Consider the following 26853-nt stretch of genomic DNA (forward strand, 5'->3'; position numbering starts at 1 on the left):
TCTAAATTGCCTTTTCTCTCCAAGGCACTGGAACAAGTTGTTGCCTTCCTGGAAACAAATGGTGTCAGAAATATTTCTGAATGTCAAACTATGTCTGATTTCAAAAACATCATAGCACAGAATCAGATCTTTTATTAATTTCAGATTCGCGGATTCTGCAAGTTTGGTACTATCACAACTAAGTTCTGCATTTAATAGGGTGGATCATAGCATCCTAGTCTCTAGACTGAAATTTCTCCATCAGGTTGGTTGGCTTTTCATCTTTACCTGCTCCCCTCACATGTGGGATCCCCCAAGGATTCATCCTTGGTCCAGTACTCTTTTCAATTTACACACCCCCTTTAGGGTAAATTTTCATAAAATTATGCAATTTCATGGGGAGCACGGTGGCGTTGTGGTTAGCACTGTTGCCTCACAGATAGAAGGTCTGGGTTCGACTCCACCTTGGCCCTTTCTGTGTGGAATTTGCATATTCTCCCCATGTTCGCGTGGGTGTTCTCCGGTCGTGTAGTTAGTGGGGTTAGGTTAATTGGTATTACTAAATTGCCTATAGGTGTTAGTGTGAATGGCTGTCTCTCTGTGTTAGCCCTGTGACGGGCTGGCGACCTGTACAGGGTGTACCCTGCCTCTTGCCCTATGATAGCTGGGATAGGCTCCAGCCTGGCTGGACTGTCTCGCTGATTACTGCTCCTTTAAAGGTGATCTTGGTCTTTCACACTCTTTGTAAAAAAACCTGTTTCAACTGTTTCACATTTGACAAATAAATGCTGTTGTTAGAGCTAATTTATTCCAGCTGAGGGCCCTCGCAAAGATGTGCCAAAGTTAGCGGCTGATCCTTGAGTTTCAGGCTATCGAATACAGTACACTCTACGGTTTATAGACATTTTATGGTTAACCAGGATTTCCTCAGATTAGATCACCAGCTTTGCATTTTGCACTACAAACATGCAGAGAGCACTGAGTTTTGAAACTTGCAGCTGCACTTGAGACTACTTCAGGCCTGCTGCGGCCAACACTACCACTTATATGTATATTTGTTGTCAACACATCAGGAGTGATGTCACATGATCTCGCTTTTTCTTCCTCTAACCCAAATTTGCTCTGGTACCAAAACCTGGCATTGATTTAGTGCGAATCAGTACTCAGTAGTACCCACACACTTCAGTCGGTATTAGGGATGTTCCAGGCAAATAATTTCTTAGTCGACGAGGAAAAAGAATTAGACCAAACTACTAGTCTAAATTAATAAATGTAATGCCAAGATTAACACAGATATGGCGTTTTTCTACAGTGCTGGCAGGGCTGCAGCTCCATCTGTTGGCAGATGGCTGTATAACATTTAGTACAACAATTTGCTGGTATAGAAGTAGAAGTTGCAACATCGTACAAAATTCGTAGATTTTTGTACGATGTTGCAACATTTCCCTTTGAACTCCTGCACTGATATCATTGAAATGGCGGTAAAAACAGATACATTTAGTTGGGGTTTCTAACAAAGCTTATTTGATTCCCTGCAGAATTTCTAAGTTTGCTCACTTACAAAGAAATAAACTGTTTCTAATGTTTATGGTAGTTCCAATTTAATGCAGAGAGACAGAATATCAACCAAAACAAGGTTCTAGCCAGTAGTTGATTGCCCAGTGCTGAGGGGTACTGTTGTGCCAGGCTGAGAATTTCATCGGTTCGCTATCGCAACTGTTCACTATTACCACAATTAGCAAGCATGCACAGCTATTAGCACTAGCAAGTGGTTGTCTGATATCCAGGGGCTTGAGAAACTCTCTAAATCCTTTAGGTTTCTTGGCTGCCGCTTGGCAACTCGAGGCTTCAGTTTCCCGCCACAGATTTTCTACAGGACTGAGGTCTTGAGACTGGCTAGGCCACTCCTATGACCATAAACATGCATCTTCAGCCACTCCTATGTGCATTGGCGGTATGCTTTGTCCATTGTCATGTTGGAAGACCCCATCCACGACCCATTTTCAGTATTCTGGCTGAGGGAAGGAGGTTCCCGTCCAAGATTTTAAGGTACATGGCCCCATCCATTGGCCCCTTAATGTGGCGGTGACGTCATCCTGTACCCTTAGCAGAAAAACAGCCCAAAGCATAATGTTTCCAGCTTGACTGTGGGAAAGGGTTTCTGGGTCATTACAATTTCTCTTCCACCAAAACATGGCAGGTTTGAGTTGCTGACCTAAGAAATTGAAGAGAGCTCGATTTTGGTTTCATTTTACCACAGCACTTTCTCCCAAGCCTCCTCCGAACTATTTAGAGTTTTATAACTGGCAAACTTTAAAATGGGGCCTGTACTGTGCCTTCCTGATGGAGGGAGACTTCGCTGGTGCTGCAATTTTCAAACACTTATGGCCGTTAGTGTGTTGTTACCAATGGTGTTTCTGTTGCTCCCCACTGCCTTCTGATCATCGACAAGCTCTTCCCGTGTAGACTTTGGGCTTGATCCACCACCTTTCTCACATCATCTCACTCAATGAGGCAAGAGCTCGCATGAGTTCCAGAATGAGGGTGATTGATTGGTCATTTTCTATTTCCTCCATTTAATAATGACACCAACAGGTTTTCACCTTCTCACCAAGTTTCTTGCTGATGGCCTTGTAGCCCATTCCAGCCTCATGCAGGTCTACAATCTTGTCCCTGACGTCCTTTGGCAGAACTTGGGTCTTGCACATGGTGGTGGAGAGGTTGGAATAGAAGAAATTGATTCTGCGGATAGGTGTGCTTTATACACATAACGAGTTGAGATCAGAAGAATCTGTGATTGACTATTTGATTGTAATCTGCATGTCACATGGAGACCCAGCCAATCTGCGGGAGCCAGAATTCTGGCTGGGTTATAGGGGCTCAAATATTTATTTCAATCAATCACTGGCATCCAAATCAGTTTATAACCTGTGTGGGGTTTTTTTTATTCTGGATTTTTCATTGATATTCTCTCTCTCTCTATTAAAATTAAACTACCATAACATTACAGACTGTTTATTTACTTAAAAATCAAGCAGGGAATCAAATAATTATTTCCCCGTTTTTCCAACCGTGAAAATTGAATGTGGTAATTCCTGTACTTGTGACGTATGAAAGCCCATAAATGCTAGTAAAATTGCCAAAAACTCCACCCCTGTGTACTTAAAGGGCTTATAACTCAGAAAGTATTCATTGTATGACAGTATGACCCCCCTCACCTCCCCCCCCTCCTCAGGTGATTCCTTCTTATTCATTATTAATTTGTTCTGGTTGCCCTGGCAGTCTGATAACCACTTTTTTAGTCTTTGAAATAAAAGGTAAAACATTTCATTCACATTGAAAAAAATTATTCCAATTCCACTGACTGTAACTCAGCTGTGGCGGCTGAATGATCAGCTTAAAACCAGCAGACCTGCGCACATAAATCATCATTTTCCTCCTTTGTAAGATGGATGAAGTGGCCGTTTGAGGCCAAATGCATTAAACAAACACACCATCTATGAGCGCAAGCGGAAGTGGCTGCAAAGCTCAGTGCCCCACACCTCTCTCTGCTACACCTCCAAATACTCTCAGCACTGTTGGAGCGACCTCTGCCGAGCAAGGAAACGAGTACTATATCTGCTAAATCTACTAAAAAATATATGACAACACAGACTAAAGCTGTGGCACATTTACACATGTCGATCAGCTGAAATGATCTACTTTCACCAATAAAACCTTCCTTTAAAAGCAAAACTAATCAATGCACCTACGATCATCCAGCTGGACTGAGAGCCGTGACAATATCTGCAGCTATCAAACACAGATCAGCCTGCATCCGGACAATAATTTAAGTCATAATTAAAAGGTTAAAGAGGGAAATAATGAGCGAAAAGGTGAAGCCGGATCTGGCGCCATATGTATGCAATGCGAGGCTGTTTGCAGCTCTGCCCGTGCTGGCTTCATTTGACTGCATCAGTACTGCACAGCACCGTGGAGCCAGCATTATCAGCCAGGCGTTTAACCGCACTGTTCAGGAGTAATGGAGACCGGTCTGTGTAAAGAGGACAACCAGAGGAATTCGTTTTTTGTAGGAATTTAAAAGTGAGAAGTCTGGTGTTAGCTAGCATCGCTGCTAGCCAGCTAGCTAGACAACAGTGCAGAAATTAGCCACCAGTGAGACGGCGTAAAACAATGAAGCTAAAACTGCGAGAATATCGGCTAAAAAATGCAAGTTTAAGGTTGTGTATGCGGTTTATTTTGAACCGCTAAAGCTGGACACAGGCTGGAGAGTGACACAAGCCGGGACCATGTATAAATAAACCCCAGCGCAAAGCGAACAACGCGCCCGCACGGAGCATTCATGTTCCGGGGCGAGCATCTTCCTGCACATTCAGTTTGCCCTCCGGTCCAGCACAAAAGCAAAAGACTCCGGGGCTGGCAGCGGGCAATTCACGGCGAACCGACAGCGCGACACCGGCTGCTCAGGCGCTCTCAGAGGGGCCGCCGAGCCGCAGGGACAAAACGCGTTTTCCGAGAGGAGGAAAACAGGGAGAAAGTAAAACAAGCTTGGCGCAGATAAGCTCACACACTCACCTCGGTCCCAACCGAAGCCATGGTGCCTGGGACGTAAACTCCGCCCACCCGGGATGACGTCACGTTTATGATGCGCGCAAAGTTAAAAACGCCACACCTGAAGTCTTGGTCTGACTTTAACATCCTGCACGGGCTGCGAGGGTGTTATTTTACTTTACTTTAAAGGGCTTCGGTACTAACACGGGGCTACGAGGGACAAAATACGGGACAAGAGCAGGGAAAAAATTATAAAACGAAACTGAAAATTTAGGATAAAAATGGCAAATTTATCAAATATTGCAGACAAGACAATAAAAAGTATCTAAACTTTTTAAAAAATTGAAAAAAATTTAAAGTTGCAAATTCACAAGAAAAAACTGCAAATTTTTAGTTTTAATATCTTAAGATTATAAATTTAAGACACGGATTTTTGAAAAAATTAGTTGTACATTTCCGAGAAAAAAAGGCAACTTTATGAGAAACAGAGAATTTAAAGAATACATTTTTTTAATTACAGAGGGCAAAAAGGGAAATTTATGAGAAAAAATGTCAGATTTCGTAGAGAAAAAGATATAAGCATGCAGATATATAGGGGAAAAAAAGCTGCCAAATTTACAAAAACGAAATTTGATTTGATTTTATAAAAAAGAAGCATTGCAGGTTCACAAGAAGAAAATAGAAAATTTACAAAAAAATAAATAAAATGTAAAATTCATCAACAACAACAAAAAAGAGTCAGAAAAAATGTACAAAAATATGTGCGGAAAAAAAGCTTTAATTTCAAGAGGACAAAAGTGAACAAATTTCGATTTTAAAAAAAAATATGAAAAAATGACAAATTTAAAAGGAAAAGGTTAGTAGAATTAGAGGTATAAAATTAGAAAAAGTCCAATTTTGAGGCATTTAAATTTATTTTTAATTTATGGTGATTTTAGCTCATGGATGTTATGGAATAAAATCTCTGACATGTAGTTTTTTTATTCTTATAATGAAAACAAAAACATGGTTTATTGTCTTATTACTGGTAGGATGCTGAATGGGGGTCATAGATGTGTTTTGTCTAAAGAAAGCTAGGAACATTTCAGTTGTTAAATCTGCAGCAGTCAATACAGAAAAGGCTCATTTGCACTCCAAAGAGAGCTGAATATGGAAGTAAATCAGGGAAAGTAACATTAAAAAACTATCAAAGTAATTTAAAAAATTAAAGATAAAAGTCAACTTGTATGTTGTCAAAAACCAGAAATGTCTTTAAATACTTAACTATGTTCATACGTTCCTCCTTTTTTCTCTTACCCTTCACAACCCTAGCTGCACACGGGGGCTGTTCTCCCCTGAGCCTAGCTCTGCTGTAGATGCCCTCCTGTTAAAGGGGAGTTCTTCCTCTCCACCTTTGCCAAGTTCTGCTCAAAGGGGAACATCTGATTGCTCTGGTTCAATATTTGCGGCGCCAGCATACAAGACTCTTAACACTGCTGCTAAACTAAAGACCAGATTTTAAGGCACTAAACATGATGGCTGTTATGCTTTAAAAACATATATTTACAGTATGTGGCTCTACCTGAAATTTGCACCAGTTTTCCACCAGAGCTAGAAGCTGTTCAGCCACAGGGGCATTGGTGAGCTCATGTATCAGGACAAAACAAATCATTTGGTCTTTAGCATTAAAATTACTCAAATACAATCTGAGATGAACAACATGTGACATATTACATCGTGTCATGATTCGTTTAGCAAAAACAAAGCCAAAATGCAGAAGCAGTGTGTGAAAAACTGAGTACACCTCACGATTCAGTGGCTTGTAGAAGCACCGCTTGCTGCAACAGCTTGAAGTAATGGCTTTCTGTATGACTTTATCAGACTCTCACATCACTGCAGAGGAATTTTGGCCCACTCGTCTTTGCAGTGTTTGCGTCAGTTCATTGAGGTTTGCAGGTATTCATTTATGCACAGCTCTTTTAAGGTCCCACCACAGCATTTCAGTCAGGTTAAGGTCTGAACTTGACTGGACCACTGCAGCACCTTGATTCTTTTTTCAGCCATTCTGTTGTACATTTGCTGCTGTGCTTGGGATCATTGTCCTGTTCATGACCCAGTTTGGGCCGAGCTTTAGCTGTCGGACAGATGGCCTCACATTTGACTCTAGAATACTCTGTCACACAGAGGATTTCATAGTCGACTCCATGACTGCAAAATGCCAGATCCTAACCATACCAGCTTGACAGTTGGTATGAGGTGTTTGTGCTGATATGCTGGTCAAACATCTCCACGGTGGTCTTGTTCCAAAAGTCTTGCGGATGGTTCAGATGCAACTTTGCAAACGTAAATCATGTTGCTGTTGTTCTTTTTAGAGAGAAGAGGCTTTCTATGGGCAGTCCTTCCAAACAAGCCAGACTAGCTCAGAGAAAATCCAAAATAAATTCAAACTTGTGCATCCAGTTCTTGTTGTTTAAAGTCATTAAAGATGTTTACTGTACAATCATTCCACCCTGAAAAAAGGACAGTTTAAAGAAATCATTAAAAGCCCCAAATTACTACAATGTTCATGCCTATGATGAGTGCATGGAAAGTTCTGACCAAAAAAAGAGGCACAGAAAGTATATGCAGAGTTTAGCTGGACACACAGTTGTTGTTGGACCTGCAGACTGTCTCCACGGGCTGCAGCAGATTTTAATTGTTGGTAGTCGGCGAGGACTTTTAATGTGGCATGCAAATGCAGCAACTGTAACAGAAACAGAATAAGATCTAAAGCCTGCTCTCTGATAAAAGCCTGCTTTTCGGCCTGCTGTCAGGTGCATCGATACAGGTCGTGCAGTCGTCCTTCACCGCTCACATTCAGAGAGGATACAGATGACCACCCCACTAAATTATCCACCGGTGCTCTGCATGCCTCCTCCTGCCCATCACTAATACATCCAACGCAATCAGTATTTCTGTAGGTGGCGTCTGAGGTGTGCACAGTGAACCAGAGTGTAGACTCCACAGTCTCCTGTGGAGCGTCTATCAGACAGAGCACTGCTCAGTCTCACTGCTTCCTGTCTGTCAGGTATGGATGGTTTCATCATTCACTCCCAGAACAGCTCTGTATACAAACTGCAGAGGACTCCATTAAACCCCTGAAGGTGTGCTGTGGTATCTGCACCAAGATGTTAGCAACAGATCCTTTAAGTCCTGTAAGCTGCGAGGTGGGGCCTCCATGGATCGGACTTGTTTGTCCAGCACATCCCACAGATGCTCGATTGGATTGAGCTCTGGGGAATTTGGAGTTCAAAACAACACCTTAAACTCATTGTTGTGTCATCAATCCGTTCCTGAACCATGTTTGCTTTGTGGCATCCCACTGAAAGAGGCCACAGCCATCAGGAATACAGTTCCAATGAAAGGGTGTGCGTGGTCTGCAACAATGCCCGGGTAGGTGTTACGTGCCAAAGTGCGTGCATCCACGTGGATGGCAGGATCCAAGGTTTATTTTTTTAATCACACAAACGTAGGACCGCGAACCTAAAACTTTCCTCCCAGTCTGAGTGTATAAGTGTAAAAAAAAAACATCTAGTGAACAACTGAAATAAATAAAGTCAATTTATACTTTTAAGTTGCAATAAAATAAATTTTAATTCAGGCTGAGGTCGCTGCATTTGACCTTAAAATATTTCAGACGTGGTGTCGAACCAGGTGAGAACTCTGGATTGCATTGCATACAAAATGCAGCTTTTAAAAGATGATTTCATTTATTAAAGGAAAAAACATTATCCAACCTACCTAAACCTAATAGCTGGGTGTGCCACCCTTGGCAGCACGAACTGCAATCAAGCATTTGCAATAACAGGCAATGAGTTTTCCACATTGCTGTGGAGGAATTTTGGCCCACTTTCCTTTGCAGAGTTGTTTTAATTCAACCACATTAGAGGGTCTTTGAGCCTGAACGGCTTGTTGAAGGTCATGCCAAAGCATCTCAATCTGATTTGAGTCCAGACTTTGACTAAGACACTCCAAAACTTTCATTTTGGATATTTTTAGCCATTCAGAGGTGGACTTACTGGTGCGTTTGGATCAACATCCTGCTGCATAACTCAAGTGCATAAACTGATGCCTCGACATTCTCCTTCAGGTGTTTCTGGTTGAGAGCAGAATTCATGGTTCCATCATCACGGTAAGTCATTGAGGTCCTGAAGCAGCAAAGCAGCCCCAGACCGTCACACTACCACCACCGTGTTTGACTGTTGGTGTGATGTTCTTTTTATGAAATGCTGTGTTAGTTTTACACCAGATGTAACGGGACTCAAATCTTCCAAACAGTTCAACCTTTGTCTCGTCAGCAGCGGTTTTTCTCCTTGGATGCCATTTTTGCCCAGTTTCTTTCTTACTGTCGAATCATGAACGCTGAAATGACTTTGCAATAGATGTCAGTGACTTTGTTTCTCAGCTGTTCTTGAGTTTCTTTAGATCGTGGCATAATGTGTTTTGGTTTTATGATCTTTTAGCCTACTTCACTCGATTCAGCAGGTCTGGAAGTAATCAGGCCTGGGTGAACTCAGTTTTCCAAAAACACAGTTAATTCATAATTTAACATGGGGGTGGTGGGAGAACTCAGGTTATCTATTAAAATTTGTATGATGATCTGAAACATAAGTATGATACAATTATGCAATTGTATGTCCTTAAGCAAATATATATGCATGAGTGTTGTGATGAAAGTGGAAACTTGACTGTGGACATAAAGAATGTGTCACTATTTATATATACAGTATATAAAGGAACCAGTGAAAGCACATTTTTCATTATTTAAACGTTCATGTTGCGAATTCGGTCTATACATTAATCAAAACTGGGTTAAACTGATGTTTTCTGGATGAAATGTGGTGTAAAGCAAACCTGTGGTTAAATGGTAAACAGTAGCGACATCTTTGGTATCCGCCAGAGGGCGTAAGCGGGACATTGTAGAAGATGTCAAACACAGCGGCCGAAGAAGCCCAGATATCTTCTAATGTAAGAACTCCCACTGTGTGGCCCTCTGGTTTAATAGGGGGCGCTCGTGAGATAGTCCCGGTGACGTGTCATTGTTATTTCAATACGGACATATTATCCGTACTTTAGCGGCGAAAACTAAAATAAAATACGGGTAGTTTATGTACCAGCATTCGTAAATTATTAAATTAGCCGTTTAGCTATAGTCACTCCGATTCAGTGAAGACTTGTTCGTGAGCGCCATCTGCTGGGACACTGACTGAACTGCAGACACTTTCAACACTGTGTTTAACAGGAAGTGGATTCTTTTCTCTGTGATCATTTCTGGTTCGGTGTCCGGAAGTTTCTCCTGCGTTTGAGTAGTCCGGGAAACCCGCCATAGACTAGCTCTTCTTTTAAACAGGTTGGCTGAGTAAACAGGGCTGAATAATTAACCCACCCAGACGACGAGCCGGCTGACCTCGCGTAGATCCGGTGAAGATTGACCCCAAATCCGACATGACCCAACAAGCTGCAGCTCTGCAGACCTACAACAACGAGCTGGTCAAATGTAAGTGAGCCGATTTACTGTCAGTAACACACTGGCCCGATCAGCAGAGCAGTGTTAGCGGCTTAAATTTGAATATAAATGTATTTCATCGCCCAAATATAAGTTAGATATATTTCTGTTAAACTTAATTTTAAGGCACTTTAATTTCAGAGGAGCATATGTCCAGCAAGCATATTATAGCCTCCGCAGCCACCAGACAACAATACTTGGATTTATTTGTTAAATTTTTACTTATTAAGCTCCTTATTGTGTTATAGTTAATTGTTTCTTTTGTTTAGGCTGTTGTGTTTCATGTTTTGACTGCTGTAACACAAGAATTTTACAAACTTTTGGGATAAACAAAGTTTATTTTATTCTATCTAAAATAAGAGGTGTCAGACTCATTTTAACTCGTGGAGCATGAAGGGGCCAGACAATCTAATGATAATATTTCTTATATCTTGCACTCTGCAAAGCCATAAAATGGGCCAGATTGGACCTTTTTTTCGGGCCAGTTCTGGCCCCTGGGCTGCATGTTTGACACTCCTGTCTTAAAGTAAAGTTAAAGCTGTAATTTTGGCTAAAACTGAACCAAACATACAGCACTGACTCACCTTTTCTGGCATTTTTTTTTGATAAGTCAACCTGTGATGCTGCATCTCTGCGTGTCTAATAATCTGATTAACCTCCTCAGATCACCTTTAACCCTTTGTGCACCACACTAGTGCGAATGAGCATTAATGGTATCATTTCTGAGTGTTTGCAGCAGTTTTATTGAATGTGTGACACATTTTTTTTCTTCTCTCACTTAGAAAATAAAAGCACGTCTGAAGCTTCTTTCTTTAACACTCGTCACCTGTCAGGTGTTGGTTAATCTGTGTCTGGTCTGCCAGAATTAGGGAGGCACTAATCCAACTTTTTTCAGTCCTGGTATTGATAGAGAGTCCCATTTCCTACTTAATGCTGAAGTGGCCGATCTAAAATGAAAATTAAGAACTGTATTTTACTGATATTATTGACCTCATTTGTGTGTTTTATTTCAGATCAGTGTGCTGGTTTCCTTTGTTGTCTGGTTACCGTATTCATGTCTGTATTTGGGCTGCTTTATTATGGTGAAAATCCTCTGTCTGAATCCCAAGCAGAGCTAGTGAGGTTCGAGTTTAATCCACCTTATCCTCCTGATCAGGTATCGAGGAGCTTTGCTCGAAGCGGGATGAGCTGAACCGTCAGATCAAGCAGGAGGAAGAGGAGAAGGAGCGTCTGCAGCACGACATCCGCGTCCTCTCAGAGAAGCTGAGCCGAGTCAACGAGAGCCTGACGCAAAGACTCGCCGCCCGCGCCACCTTCGACCGCACCATCGCCGAGACGGAGGCTGCATACACCAAGGTGCGTCTCTGCTCGTGCCTGCAGTTACATTCAAATGCTTATTTTAGATTATTTAGTTATTTATAAGGGTAAAATAGAAGATTTGGAAATTATTGTTATTCTGCACAATCAAGCCAGACAGCATTGCTTTCAGTTCATGCAGTATTACATGAAGAAGCTCTGCGTAACCTCAAAAAAATATTATTACACAGCAAACACGTCAGTGTTGATGAGTGTTGCCGGCACCCGGATATCCTTGTTGGACGTTTTCTATTATACGAAGCTGACTGTTAAGAGTCTTGCATAGATCGCAGGTCTATAATGCTGACATCAGTGGATAGAGAGGCGATGGCTGCGACAGTCCAAACAAGTGTCTTCACTGCAGTAATACTTCCTTTGTAAGAGACGGTCTCTGTTCTACGTGGGAACATCTCCATCCGTCTACGCTTCAGTTTTTGCCGTGATCCTCTGCCAAAAAACTGATTTCCAATGTTTGTGTGTATTTTATGTCTAATATCTTTATTTTGGTAAATAGGATGTAGCCAACGGGAATTATGAAGGAGTTATATATAAAATAAAGAAGTGACCTGTTTTACAAGTATCCCGATGACTCTGGATTATGGGACCTACCTACCTACTTTCTGCTGCCCTTTTTGTCAGAGCTCTCTTGGGAAAAAGCTACTATTTTATTTTGTCTTGATTATTGGTGGGGATATATATGACTTTATCAGTGCATGACTAATGGCTCAGAGGTTATCAGGTGCCAAAAAAAATAGCTGTTGATTGGACAACCAGAAAATATCTCTGTCTCAGGTGCTGATTCGAGAAGTAATTAAAAGTTTGTGGCGGTCGTACTGGATGTTGGTGAGATCCCACCTGCTGACACTGAACTCCCTTTGTGCTCTGCAAACAAACACTCCCGAGCTGCTCTGATTAAAAAACAACAAGCCGGTCAAGCCTGCCCCCCCACTCCTATTTCTAATGACTTCTTAAAGTGCAAACCACACTTCTCCTTAGTTTCTATACAAGGTTGGTTCATGCTCCTTTTTGTCCCCTTCCTATAGATCTTGGAGAGCTCCCAGTCTCTGCTGAGCGTCCTGAAGCAGGAGGCAGGAAACCTGAGTAAAGCCACAGAGCCTCGGAGGACGGAGCACTGAAGGCGATGAACCTATCCACACCTGAGTGTGGCTTCTGATGCAGTTTACTCCCCTCTTTGGACTATTTGTAATATATTTGAATGTTTTGTTCCTGGATTCAATAAATGCATTTCTTAATTCTTATTTGTAAAACTCCAGTTTGTTTTAAATACAGGTCCTATTTTACTTTCTAGACCAGCGGTGAGGCAGAGCCAGGACACCCTGGTTCACATCCTGTTCTCCACACATCTCCCTGGTTGGTTTTAGGCACTTTGTTATGGAGACCAGTGCCGTGCAGCTCGACTGGCATTCGCCAGAGACCAACAGAAGCTGCGGGTCAGTCAGTGGCGCACTGAGCATGTGTGACAGAGTCTGGAGATGCTGAGGCAGATCTCATGCTGCTTAAAATATTATCCGGCATGACTGGTTTGGCAGTGGGTCCGCGGCGGTCTGGCAAAGTGTATTATTGGCGACTGCCAATCGAGCTGCACGGTGCTAGTCCGTGAGCACAGGCCCTACTAGAGGACGTCGGAACCTTATGCCACCCTAACGGAGTCTGTTTCTGACACGAGTATCCTGCTGGTCATCATTTTGAAGGTCTCTGGCAGTGCTCTTCTGTTCCTCCTCATACAAAGGAGCAGATACCGGGCCTGCTGCTGGGTTGACTCTGAGTTGTGGCACATCTCCTGGTATCTCCTCCACACTCTTGAGGCTGTGGTCAAAGGACGATTACCAGAACTGTGATTTAACTTAGGTAAAAATGCATTTTAAATTTATCAAGTCTTCCCAGATAACAAAAGTAGCACAGACTCTTTGCCTTAACTATGCAGGCAAGTCATACTTGATGCATATTCAACCCCCCCCCCCCATTTTGCTTTTGTCAATGAGAGAAGAAAAGTTAAAGCACTTGCATTTCTTCAAGTCTTCTATTTATTGAGCTTTCATTTGTACAAGTATGACATCACTTTTTTTTTAACTTGCCCGAATTGTTGACAATAACTTTACAGTAAGCACATCTGCTGCGATGTAGATTTACAGACGAGAGGGAGGAGGGAAAGTAAAAGATGAGCAAGCTTTCTACCACAGTGTCGCTACAGAGTGACCAACATAAACTGCTCACTTTGCAACAGGCGTAGACGGGGGGGTGGGGGGACACTGCAGCGAGAGTTGGCGTGTACACTTCAGAAGCACTAAAGTTGAGTCTTGCGTCTCCGGCCATCAGAAAAGTTCTTGCTGGTGTCGTTTAAGACGAGATGAGTGAAGTATCCCCACAGTTTGGTCCTTCAGTTCACAGAGAGAGCAGAGATTCCCACAGAGGGGGGTTTTGGTCAGCAAAGGCAGCAGTTACCACAGGTTGATGGATCCACAGGCGTGTCATGTGACCATAAGCCACGGTTCCACAGGAGGTCCAAGCGGGGCTTTCTCTGGGCTCAGTTTAAAGGGGACCTAATATGCTTTTCCTTGCCCTGCATCAACTTTCAAAAACAATAAGGTCATAGACTCAGAGTCAAAACTTTGAGCTTCAACTCCGACTTTTGGCCCCATTTGATATCAGAAAGCATGGATATCCCTAATATGGTCATCTCAGGTAGCGAAGTCCCACCCACCTGCTATTGCATGTGAGGGGCAACCAATCAGAAGTAAGTTGGAGCTAAAACGGCTTGTTTCAGACTGAGGGGCTACACCGTAACTCAGTGCAAGTTAATTCAGGATTAAGCTGAGTTCTCTATCATGCAAAGCTATTTTAGTAGGGTCCAAGAATGAGAATATGGAGCTGGAAGTGAGCATAACAGATCCCCTTTAAGCTCAAAAATACCATCAATGTGTTTGGAGGATTTATCTCCATGACTACAAATCACGAGCACTTTTTTGGTGTTTTCGGACACACACACACATCCAAGACTTTTGTGTTTCGAGCAACTATTTGTTTCCATTCATTTCTCTTGTGGTATGATAGCGCACTCTGTAAACACCACAGTGAACAGAGAGTCTGCATTATTTAGTCAGCTCCCCTCGTTTAGTGGTCCTCATTTTGTTTTTTCTGAGATTTCATGATTCTTTTTACTTTCCAGTCATGTCACACACTGAGCTGAAATTCTGTATTAACTGTGATCAGTGCTTCAAAAAACCAAAAAACATGCTGCAGGAGGTTTCGAGCAAAGAGTATGTCTGAAATTGTGTTTCAGTGTTCAGTGTGATGTTTTCTGGTAAGCTGATGATCATACCACAGGAAATGTATTGAAGCAAGTGAACATCTGCAGTGGTTTAACCAAAAAAAATAAAAATAATACATTCAGACTTCTAAAACAGAAGTGTTGCTGAGCTGTCACGCTGAGTGCATTTAAATTGTAGTAAACTGGCGGTGGAGGGATTTTTTGGAGGCGGATGAAGACGAAGCCCCCGTGGACCTGTGTGGCGAAACTGCACTTCGGGCTGCTGTTTTTGGTCACAGTGACAAGGCCAAACAACTGTAAGACTTAAGTGGCAAAAGAAAACGACGCGGACATGGCATTCATCGGCAGTGCATTCATCGTGAAGAGTTTCATTTCAAAGTTTTACTCGTTCACGCCGACTGAAAAGAGAAACCAGGGAATCAGATTCAGCGTGGAGGTGTTTAAATGTTCTTCATCTCATTTATCCACCTTTTCTTCCAAGGAAACATGTTTCAGAATAACTCTGACCTCAGTAAATGCCTCCTAATCTGCTGACACAGCTGATCAAAACCAACTTAAACGTTGACTTATTAGTTTTACAACAGGCTTTTATTTTTGAAACAAAACTTTTCAACCAAATTCAGATTGGTGGCAAATTAAAAGTCTGAATCCTTTACCCTTTTTTTTTTAAGCCCTCAGGGGGCATTTTGCTGGCATGGTTGATAGAAGTGGTCTCATCCTAGATGACAATGCCCTCCCCCCTCGAAAGGACACAGGGGGTGTCACTGAATGGTTTAATGAGGATGACATCATTAAGAATGAAATGCTACAGCCTCCAACATGCTTGACATCATCATCATGTTTTGGAGGAACGGTTCTGGAAGCACCTCACTGAGACATCTCCTCTAATTTGCCACCGATCTGTAGGCTTCTCGTTCTTTTAAGTGCACATTTCCTCTATCACCCACTCTCACTTCTTCATGAGGTGCAAAACAAAGCTAAAAAGCATGACAGTGCCAAGACAATTAACATCCAAGACTCCCGATGACACAAATGACTCCTAAAGCCATCGGACAGAAAGACGAAGCTCCTGACGGCAAAAATCCAAAACGAGGACCAAACAAATTGCATCTGATTGGAAAAAAGACATAAAAAAATATACGACATGACGGGAGGAAGAGAGGATTCCTCGTGAAAACTGTACAACAATACTGGCCGAAGAGTGGATGCGAGGCCTTTTCAGCAACTCTTTAATCAGTTGGCATTATGAGCGTATAAAAAAATCTGAATAAAAAAAAAAGGAAATCCCACACATAAACTTGCATTCTTTCTCACAAAACACACCTTTTTTTCTTTTAATGCATGATCACAATCACTGTTGCCTTCAGAAATGGACCACCCTCTTTCTCTGTGGAATGTGAAAGTACATGAGGTCCGACTGGTCCGGCGGGGATGTTCGCGAGCCCTCACCGGTAAACGTCTGTACAAAAAAAACAAAAACCCAAGCAGGTTTCAGACATGCAAACTTCAACGTTAAGCAGGAATAAATACACGAGGAGCCGGAGAAAGGTGTCGGGAGGTCTACCAGCTTTCCAGAGCGGATATACAGACACGCGATTTTGTTTTTTCACCAGCAATTCGGACGTACAGACATTATTGGCCAAGGTCACTTTATCAAGCATTAAATAAGAAATGAGAGTTGCTACTGATCCTGGGAGGGGCTGCATATGTTTCCTCCCTCATCACAAGAAGGGAAGTGTGTTGAAGTTTACCTGCCAAAAAAAAAAAAGAAAAAAAAAAAAAGAGTCCAGCAGCTTCGATCGATACAGCACAGTCTGCCAGAAAACATACAAAAAACTAAAAACAAAGGCCTACAGAAGCTTTACAGTAAGACAGAACCAACAGGCGCTGGCTTCAAATCAAAACATGCAGATATAAAAAGCAAAAAAAAAAAGATTTTGTGGCACCCTTTCACCATTTTTATGCTTAAATCTGCCGCCAATCTACTGTAATGACACGTTTCCATGATAACACTGAACTATGGCGGCTCCTTCCCTCCTCAACATCCTCCAAAAAAAAAAAATAAAATAAAATAAAACCTGAAGCAAAATTTGAACCTCGAAAGCAGCAAAAACTTCTAACAGCGTGACAAGGAGGAGGATTCTGGACGCTGACAGATCAACTGTCCATCAGAGGATCACGGGGTTGAGAAAGACAGCCCAGCTGCTTTTTCTTGTTAGGATTTTGTTGCTTCAGCTTCAGAAAGAAGGTAGGAGTTGAACGCCATGCCAGCCACCCGGCAGCTCTGATATGCAGCTGATAATGTGGTGCGTGGAGGTGCCGTGGCAGGAAATCAGCCCAAAACAACAAACAAATTAAACACCCATGTTTCCTGTCTGCTCAGGAAGATGTGCTTATAGTCGGCTGGAGCGTTGAGGTGGAGGCAGTCTGGTCCCACAGGTGAGTTGCTGTGACGCTATTGTACAGCTGATTGGTCGGGCAGATCAGAAGTAAAGAGCAGGCTCGCTGCTGTAGTCGGAGAGGGAGGAGCTGTCCGCCGGCGTGAGCTGAGGAGAAAAGAGAAAAAAAAATACTTCAAATGAGAATTTTCAGGAGCTTGGAGTCACTATAAAGCAGAAATCTTCTCCATGAGAGTAGAGTGAGAACTCCATACTCCATTCTTGGACTCTAGTATGAGTAGCTTTGCACGATTCAAAATAATCCCTATTTGTCTTATACCGGGCCTTGGTGTAGCCTCTCAGTTCATCCTCTGTCCTCTATCTTTAAGTCACCCTTCTTTTGATTGGGTGCCCCTCACAGACAGAAGGCTAGAACAGCAGGTGGGTGGGGCCTCTGTGCCTAAAATGACCATATTAGTTCCCAGTCACACAGGCCTAGAGATGACTGACAACCTGGCAACCACTGGTTGCAAGGGAAAAATGTCTATTCTCCAACTGCTTGACGAGTGGTTGCTGGCAGTCACTACCATGAAGTTGGCCGCACCCAAAAAAAAAACAAAAAAAAACAAACCTCCTTATGATTGCTTTGATTGCCACGATAAATGGTAGGTTGCAAGTGTTTGAAGACAAGTTGGCGTCTTCCTTGCAAACTATAGCAACCAATTGCCAACCAGTCTCTACGCCTGTGTGACTGAGGACTTAGGGATATCAGCTCTCTCTGACATACAGAACCTTTGGATAAAATGTAATTTATCACCTACAATACTACAAAATTAAACACATGTAATAGTCTACCTGATCTGTTTCATTATCAGAGGCTTCATTTAGGGCCCGATACCTAAACGAGCAGTCCATAATCAATAATCAATCCATAATTTAAATTAAATTAAAATCATAAGATGGTGACATACTAACTTTAATGATAAGATACTGGATCTTGAATTGGATGTAAAAATGCTGCTTTTCTCTGCATTACGTAGTTATAAATTAATACACTTTGAGGTGATAAATGGAGTTTAATACTGCTCTGAAACACAGTATAACAGCTGTGGGCGTTTCTCTCACCATGACCTCCTCAGTGATCTGTGTCTGCTGGGCGGTGGCGTCCTCCTGGTTAACGGCATCATCGTGTTTGTGCTCCTGCCAGGTGCTGAAGTCTACCGAGTGCTTGGGAATGTAGCTGGAAAGATCTGCAGGTGGGAAAAAAAAAAACAAAAAAAAACACACATATTAGATATTAACTGACTTCCCCCCTGCATTTTAATTTTATCCATTTGTATAAAGAATGTATTTTAATAGAAATGAATAAGAGACAGTATGTGAATACTATGTTACTGAATCATTACGGTGGCAACTGTTTGTTGGAGGATGAAGTTCTTCACTTTGACACACAAGGTTATTTCAGCCTTACTGCACCCCAGTGGAGACTGTGACACCAGAAGTCACACACCAGAAGTCACAGAAGAAACACAGGTTTTATTTAAATTACTCAGCAGCACCAAAGACCTTTACACTGCCACTGTGAGGCCAGCAGCGGCTGAAGAGAGGCGCAACATAATGTGGTGATTCACAGCTACAATTATGGAGTTTCCCTACTGCAAACTCTGATAGCAAAGTGCAGTATAACTTCATTTTAGCCTAAAATGGCTATAAAATGCTGCTATAATTGGATGTACTTGTAAGCTGAAGGGCTTATGACAGCTGAGTGAGTCAGCTGCATTCAGATGTAGGTAACAGGCTGGCCAGTAGAGGTCTCTGCCACCACACCTATACATGTATGCTCACACTGCTTCCATACAAATGAGGATGATGATGATGATAGCAAAGTAAAGCAGCAATGACCTGATTGGAGCAGCTTTGCTCTTTCCACAGCATGAGACACATCACTCCTAAATTCTCTTTTCAGTTTCTGGAAGTTTTTATCGAATATTTCCTAAGAAATCTGCATTTTTCTTTTAATGTTCATTTTCTACACAGAAACCATCACTCAACTTAAATATAAAATTGAAATATCCAAATAAAAACCCTTTGAAAGCCATCTCCACACCTCTTTGATTCAGCTTTAGCAGTATGCTAAGAGCTTCATAAAGCTGGGTTTGTGGATAAGAACTAATATACAGTCAAATAAGCGGTCTGATCTTTCAGTGACATTTTACACAGATGTAGAAATACAAAAAAAAAAAAAAAAAACCTCAGGAGTGGTTAAAACATTTCCGCAGCTGCTGTGAACTTCTTACTTTGTCATCGTGGGAAAGTGCTGACAACATCATGAAAAAAGAACTAAATAGGCTCCCCTTGAACAAAAATATAGATAAAAATACCACTGGGCTCAGTTCATGTAAGATATGGATACATTTCACATTCTCTGCTTCACATGCAGTTTTTTAGCACTGTTCCTCAATTGAATTGGTTTCTGGTTCATCTAATTTCACTGATGCATAATGTGCAGTATAGTTCCTCCTCTTAATACTTTTTATTGCAATTTATTATATTTTTATCAGGTACTTAAAAATATATAGATAAAAGTAGAAGACATTGTGGTGACAGGTCAATCAATCAGAGTGTGACATGCGCTCTGTCTGCTAGGCTTTTTAGCCTAAATTATAAATAAACCTCAGAAGCTACTTTTGCTACAAATTACATGATTTTTATCTCATTATTATTATAGAATGATTAAACATATTTCAAATATGCCAGTTCCATTATCATCACACATGAAGACTGGCCCAACATCCTCATGCTGACAGGTTAGTCAGCCATTTCTTGTGATAAGCAAACTGCTTGTAAGGTTTTTCAGATAGTTTGTGGGCAACTCAGAGCGAAAGTTAAATAAATGTAGGTTGTAAGAGCTAGGTTCTGGAAGAGTCCACTGTTGGGGACAAAGCAGTGGTGTAGTCAAAAGCAGTCCATTCATCCCACTGCTAAAAATAATGGCTCAATCATAAAAGGGTATCTGCTTTGATAAGTTTGATGTTATTGGTCATTTCTGGGTCCAAGTGTTCCTGAAGTTCTCAGAAGCGTACATGCAGTGAGACATCAGTGAGAGTTAAAAAGTATTTAAAGTCCAGGTATCGATGAGTTAGCGCATTTACAAGGTTCAGTTGGGTTAAAGACGGGTCCACACTGGAAGCGATTCGCTCATCGCTTTCAGCCGTTCCAGGTTTTGGTTGCCTAGATAACCCACGAACGTCTTTACTACCAGGTCACGTGTCAATCAAGGGTTTCCTGCTCGCTCATTGGCAGCCGTTTCAATTGCTTGCCTGGAAGATGAGAAGTTTATTGAGTCCCACCCACTTTGCATCACCAGCAGTTATTTTTATCATAGTCACTCGAAATTGCCAAATATCCTTCACTTTCTACCATCTCTGGTTGCCACATCGCTTCCCAATGTGGTCACAGCTTTATAAGTTAGCGGTAAGCTAGCTAAAGCCAGCTAAAGATAGTATTGAGATTTCTCATGTTATGTCATGCACACAGTGCTCAAAAGTTGTCGCCATACTGGATGTGATGCAACCACTAGTTGCTGGGGAAGTTGCTGTATTCCCCGACTGGTTGCCAGTGGTTCCTGGAGGCTGCTGGCTCTAGCTGGATGAAATCAATTGCCAAGAAGGTGCTGCGCACCAGAAACCTCCTAGTGATTGCTTTGGTTGCTAGCAGACTGCCGCAGTTGCCTGTAGTTTTTCCATGTTTGCCTGCAAATACTCGCTAACTACTAGCAGAGTGGTAGTAAAACTTGAAAAAATGAGACGTGAACCGGGTATAGGGAAGGTTTCAAAGGGGGCAACTTTTACTTCAAAGGCAAACGGTCTCTGTTTCCACTTTTCACAGTTTCACAACAGCTCGGAGAGTAGCTTGCTAATGTTTGTAGACAAGTCCATCACTTAAATTCAAACTATGACCGCAGCAATATGCTAGCAACCAAAGCAATCACAAGGAAGTTTTTGCCAACCAGTTGGGGAATACACATTTCTCTAGTGACATGTGGTTGCCAGGGGGTCACTAACCAGTCTGTAGGCCTGTATGACTGCATCTTTCGCAGTGACTGCCATCATCCTCCAGCAACCACTCACAACTGGTCGGAGAATACTAATTTACAGATAGTAATCAAAATGGCAGACAAGTTATTTTCACATGGTTAATGGTCGCGTCTGCAAAACCTCAATAGGACGTTCTGACATAAGTATTTCTAAAAAAGTAAAGCGTACATCACTGCGGTAACATTGTAACAGCAGCAACATTTGGAGGGTCAATCAAGTCAGTCTAGCTGACATATGATGATCTGCTACAGAGCTATTATTAGCCTACTGTAAGCACAGGGAAGATGGAGGATGAGGGTTAAATTTTTCCCAATAAAAAGTTTGTGTTGAGGGTCTCTGATGAAGAGACAGAGACCATCATATGGCTGGAAGAAGATGCTGAAAATGGATCAAACTTCAGCCAAGACGACATCTCAGAAGATCCATCCACGACACAAGGTTAGTCATTAATACTTTGTTGTGTAGTTTGGCTGTTTCTATCAGCATTCAGATCATCAATAAATACAAGTGGCCCAGTTCCACTGGCTGCCATACATGCCCGTCCCATAGCATTGCCTCCACCATGTTTGACTAGGATATTTATCTCTTGAAAAGAAACTTGTAAGCTCTGCTCTTCTTTATTATTGCATGAATTTGAGTCATTTCCATCCAACAGAGTACTGAAAGGGTTCATTCATTAAATCAGCCAAAACATACAAAGGTTAAAAGGTGCATCAGAGGAACGCTGAGCACTTATTCTTAGAACAGTGACATTAAATACACCCTGAGCCAGTGGAGTTTAGGGTACATTGTAATGGACACTTCTTGCCCTAAATCTGGTTCAAAAGAAAGAACCAAAAAAAAAACCACATAAAAATGATCATCATCTGAGGATCATGAATATCTGCACAATCTCACCGTTGCTGTTGGTGGCGCGAGCTGGCGAGCCCGTCAAACTGGCTCGCGGGATGTGGATGCGTCCCACCATGCTTGGCTGTTCGTCCACCGGATTCTCATCTTGTTTCTCCTCCTCGTCCTCCTCCCCGCTGTCCCACACGCTGCTCTCCGACGGATACTCGTACGTACTCTGGAGGCTGGACTCGTTGAAGGAGATCTTCAGCTGGAAGAGATGCAGAAAAATGGATGTAATCATCTGCTGTTCTTTTTTCTCTGTACTTATGGATACTTTCAAACTGTTAAATATTCCTTTACTGTGAGTGCACACGGTCATACATTCAAGCTGACAAGAGAGAAGAAGTAAAATAACTTCAATTTTATTTCACCTAAGAACTTGTCATCAAATTATTAACAAAGCAAATCATCACCTCAAAACCTGCGTTTGACTGTTGAAGACCTTGAGGAAGATTCAGCAGACTCGGCCAAGCCTGAAAATCCCCTCACATCATACATGAACTGAGTTCCTGTCTCCAAACTTTGTATGTGATGTGTTTGTGAAGATATAAAGTAAAATGTCCAACTTTGCCCTACAGTATCCTGCAATAAAATAAAGAATCATTCAAAAAAAATTCCTGGATTCACATCAGGGCAATCTATAAAAATTAACATCTTCTAGAGCATCTCTAGAGCTTCTTGTGTTCATTTCTCAGAAATAAAATACCTCAAATGCGAAGGAAATTCTACCATTTCTTTAATTCCTGCCAGAATAATTTTACACAAATACCAAAAACGTGGACCACTTGTATGGCCCTTTACAAAACATTTCTTTATTTATAAGCCTGATTTGTTTATTGCCTGATTTGCCTGTCGATGATTTATTTGCTGAACCTGTCGGTGGAGAGGCCAAATTTCTCCTCTCCGAGCACAGATTTTAACATGACACTTGCAGCACGCTCCTTCGAGAGTGCATCATTTTACAAACCCAGTTAAAATTAACAGGTTATGACTTCCTTATTGCTGTGTAATTATACTGTCGATACTGAGCATCAGCATGCGTCTCAGTCATGTGATGACCCTGCAATATTGGCAATTTAGCTCGATGCAAACCCACTTCCTCATAGCATAATTGCGATTCTTGCAGAGCCAGCTGCAGTTTGTTTATGCTCGTCTGAGGCTGCGTGCGCTGTGCTTTGTGTGTCCTCTAAGTGGGACAGGTGGCAGCCTTGCAGGAGCTCGAGGGCCTGTGATTGATTGTCTCCGAGTTTTCCGCAAGACGTGTCTGTCTGGCAATGCTTCAGAGATCTGCAAACACGGATCCGCGGGGTGAGACAAGCCCTCGCACTTTGCTCCACCGCATAATGAATGGCAACGGTGGTTTTAGCTGTCAGGGAGCATTTATTCTAAAAGGAGACACCTCACCACCTGTAGAAATACAAATCCCACAGGTCCAATCAAACTGCATGTATATCAGCTGTGTTGCGATCAGATCTGTCAGACTTGCTAACAAATCTGGGAATCTCTCAGATATGTGTTTGCCCATTTTTCACCTCAACCATTCATCCTGAACCATCTCAGACTTGGCAGCTGTATTGCTCAGGACCTGACTAAGTAAAATGCATAGCTTGAGGTGGTTTGAATGAGTGGCTTTTATATTCTGGCTGAAAGTGTTTCCCTCACAGACTGTATAGAAAGGATGGTTGTAGGCACCATGACATCACCCATTGGTTAGTAAAGATTATGAAGCCTTGAGTTTTCACCTTTTCCATCCTGGTGTTTTAAACAGGTGTGGGGTGGCTTTGACCCCTTTTCTTTGGCTTTGAAACAGCATGCTCAGCAGCTAATGACTTGTGACTGACCAGTTTTTAGCCAATCAGCTGTATAATCCTCCTTGCTGATTCTAATAATGACTACAGGCCAGTAGCACTCACACCAATTGTTATGAAGTGCTTTGAAAAGCTTGTCCGGGCTCACGTCATCTCCAGTCTCTCTCCCAGACTAGACCCCCACCAGTTTGCCTACAGAGCCAACCGGTCCACAGAGGACGCCATTGCCACGGCCCTCCACTCTGCCTTCTCTCACCTGGAGCAGGGGGGGAACTACGCTCGGCTGCTCTTTGTGGACTTCAGCTCGGCGTTTAACACCATCCTTCCTGGCAGACTGGTGACTAAACTGTCAGATCTGGGGATACCACGCTCCACCTGTCTTTGGATCAAGGACTTCCTGACAGACCGTTCCCAGAGGGTAAGAGTAGGTCCCCACCTCTCTTCAGCCATCAGCCTCAGCACCGGCTCTCCACAGGGCTGTGTGCTGAGTCCCCTACTCTTCACCCTCTACACACATGACTGCACCTCCATACATGCCAGTAACTGCATCATTAAGTTTGTGGATGACACCACTGTGGTGGGGCTCATATCAGGCGGGGATGAGTCAGCATACCGGGACGAGGTGCAGCGGCTGTCAAGGTGGTGCAGTGAGAATAACTTGATCCTGAACACCACTAAGACAAAGGAGATGGTAGTAGACTTTAGGAGGACAACACATGTCATTCAACCTCTGTTCATCGAGGGGGATGAAGTGGAGCTGGTTTCAGATTTTAGGTTCCTGGGAGTACATCTGCAGGATGATTTGACCTGGAGTATCAATACGACCAGCATTGTCAGGAAGGCCCAACAGAGACTGCATTTCCTGAGGGTTCTTAGGAGCAACTATCTGACCCAGAATCTGCTGGTGTCCTTCTACCGTTGCTCTGTAGAGAGCATCCTGACCTACTGTCTGTGCGTGTGGTTCAACAGCTGCACAGCAGCAAACAGGAAAACACTCCAGCGAATCATCAACACGGCTCAAAAGATCATAGGCTGTCCCCTGCCCTCCCTCCAGGAACTGTTCAATGCCCGCTGCCAGAGGAGGGCACAGAACATCCTCCAGGACCCCTCACACCCTGGACACTCCTTGTTTCAGCTACTGCCATCAGGCAGACGTTTCAGGACAATGAAGGCCAGAACAAACAGACTGAGGAACAGCTTTTATGCCAGAGCCATCATTGAACTGAACTCTGTGTGGTTTGGACAGTGATGTGGGGTGGTAGTGCTGACTGTGTGCGTGCGTTGGTGTGTGTATTGGGGCTAGATTCGTCTTAATTTACTATTGTGCACTGTATTTTAGTAATCATTTTTATCACTCATATTTTTATTATTTTATTATTTATTGTCTGAGGCACCTAGAAAGGAATGCATTTTAAATTTCGTTGTGCAACTTCTGTGTACAATGACAATAAAGATTCTGATTCTTCTAATGATCATAATTTACAAAACTCACTTATTAACATTTTAGTCACTATGACCTGAAACTACAGCACAAGATAGTCGAGGGCCATTTTCTCTTCTATAAAGCCAGAAATCACAGACAGCGATCAGCTACAGCTACCTGTGTCGATACGTCTGTCAATCAAACTGGCCACACCCCTTCACAAAACCCAAAACGGGGAGTTATAAAACTATTTAACCCCTGAGCAGCTGTTATAAAAGGGGTAAATTACACAGAAACAGCAACACTTTTTTGTACTAGACTGTAAATGTGTTTATTCCTGTTACTAAATTGGGCATTTTTACATCAGAGTGTATTGGGATTGAGCCAGCCAAAAGGAACTCCAGTTTTTGGCCCTTCCGCTTTGTTTAGCCTCAGATTTTCCTGCTGGGTTTCCCCTGCTGTGCTTATCGTTCGGTGACTATTTTGAATCCAAGGTGACCTACCCGTTTGATTATTTATCAACATTAAGTCAGCTCCTCAGGCTCACTGTATGCTTTTTGTGTTTATTAACAGTAACACAAACACATTCACGCACACGACTGCCTGCATGTGAGGCGTTTAGGTGAAATGTGGAAGTAAATATGTAAGAAAAAAAGCCTAGGTCAGTAGTTTACATACACACGCACACACAAAACCCCAATGAAACCAAACAGCTGCAACATGTCTTCTGTTTGTGAAGGATAACTGGAATTAAAAAGCACAAAAATATGCACTGTTGCATAGGATTTTTCTGAAGTGTGCAGCTCTTCTCCTGAGGGGTTTATTTTGAACTTGGCAGGAAGACTATAAATGGTTTATAATAAGTTACTATTTATGTCTTCTGGCCACATGTAGGCTTTGCAAACTCAGAAAGCTTGTATTTTTTCCTCCTCAGTTGCCATGGCAATCACAACTGACACACACACATATTATATATATATATATATATATATAAAAATGGCAGGTTTGTCCGTGTCTTCCCCGAGGCAGTCGGCTGACTGCTCTTAACCTGCTGTACCTGGCTCCATCGACTCTGCAGGCCGCGATCTAAATCTGCTCTAATCTCCATCACAAAGCCGCCTTCGACCATTCAGAGCCCACAGTTAACCTATATTACAAAATGTCATGCTTTTCTTTACCCCAAATCCTTTATGTCCTCTCTGTAATTGATAGTGGAGGACAGGGGCGTTTCCAGGCTTCTCCAAATGGGGTGGAACGGGAGACAGAAAATCTCTCTGAAGTAAAGGACCAAACCCCTCATGAACAGGTTGAAAATTATAATGGTTTTAACGGTGGACATACCTCCTGCCTCCATAATTATGCATTAGAAGATGTGTAACAATATGATGGCCACAAGGAAGCACACGATTCAACCATGAGGTAAAGAAGCTAACAAAATTCAGTCTGGTTATGAACAGAAATACGTGATAAATGAAATGAACAATGCATTACGTATCTTTTGTTTTAAGTTCACCTGTGCAAAGTAAAGGATATCAGGGATGGTAGGCAGTGGACCAA

General features: G+C 42.4%; 2 protein-coding genes across 2 annotated transcripts in view; one reads left to right on the forward strand and one right to left on the reverse strand.

Moving 5' to 3' along the window:
* Positions 1–9819: 9819 nt before the first annotated feature.
* Positions 9820–12669, forward strand: ssna1 (Sjogren syndrome nuclear autoantigen 1). The gene is made up of 3 exons (XM_030743032.1): positions 9820–10045; positions 11211–11410; positions 12454–12669. Exons 1-3 carry the CDS (start codon positions 9994–9996, stop codon positions 12544–12546), a joined length of 345 nt encoding a protein of 114 aa, XP_030598892.1. The 5' UTR covers positions 9820–9993; the 3' UTR covers positions 12547–12669.
* Positions 12670–13469: 800 nt separating this feature from the next.
* tprn (taperin) overlaps positions 13470–26853 on the reverse strand; it is a 37126-nt gene continuing 23742 nt past the window's right edge. Inside the window, exons 2-4 of the mRNA XM_030743053.1 lie at positions 22072–22273; positions 18203–18327; positions 13470–17245 (exon numbers count right to left, since the gene is read on the reverse strand). Of these exons, the coding sequence (XP_030598913.1) occupies positions 17183–17245; positions 18203–18327; positions 22072–22273 (390 nt within the window). The 3' untranslated portion in view covers positions 13470–17182. The remainder of the gene's footprint in view (positions 17246–18202; positions 18328–22071; positions 22274–26853) is intronic.

The sequence above is a fragment of the Archocentrus centrarchus genome, chromosome 12 (assembly GCF_007364275.1).
Source record: "Archocentrus centrarchus isolate MPI-CPG fArcCen1 chromosome 12, fArcCen1, whole genome shotgun sequence".
Taxonomy (NCBI): Eukaryota; Metazoa; Chordata; class Actinopteri; order Cichliformes; family Cichlidae; genus Archocentrus; species Archocentrus centrarchus.

Coding starts and splice junctions, on each gene's coding strand:
- ssna1 (XM_030743032.1), top strand. CDS start 9,994: ATGACCCAACAAGCTGCAGCTCTGCAGACCTACAACAACGAGCTGGTC. Junction 10,046..11,210: donor CAACAACGAGCTGGTCAAAT/GTAAGTGAGCCG, acceptor CCTCCTGATCAG/GTATCGAGGAGCTTTGCTCG. Junction 11,411..12,453: donor CGGAGGCTGCATACACCAAG/GTGCGTCTCTGC, acceptor CCCTTCCTATAG/ATCTTGGAGAGCTCCCAGTC.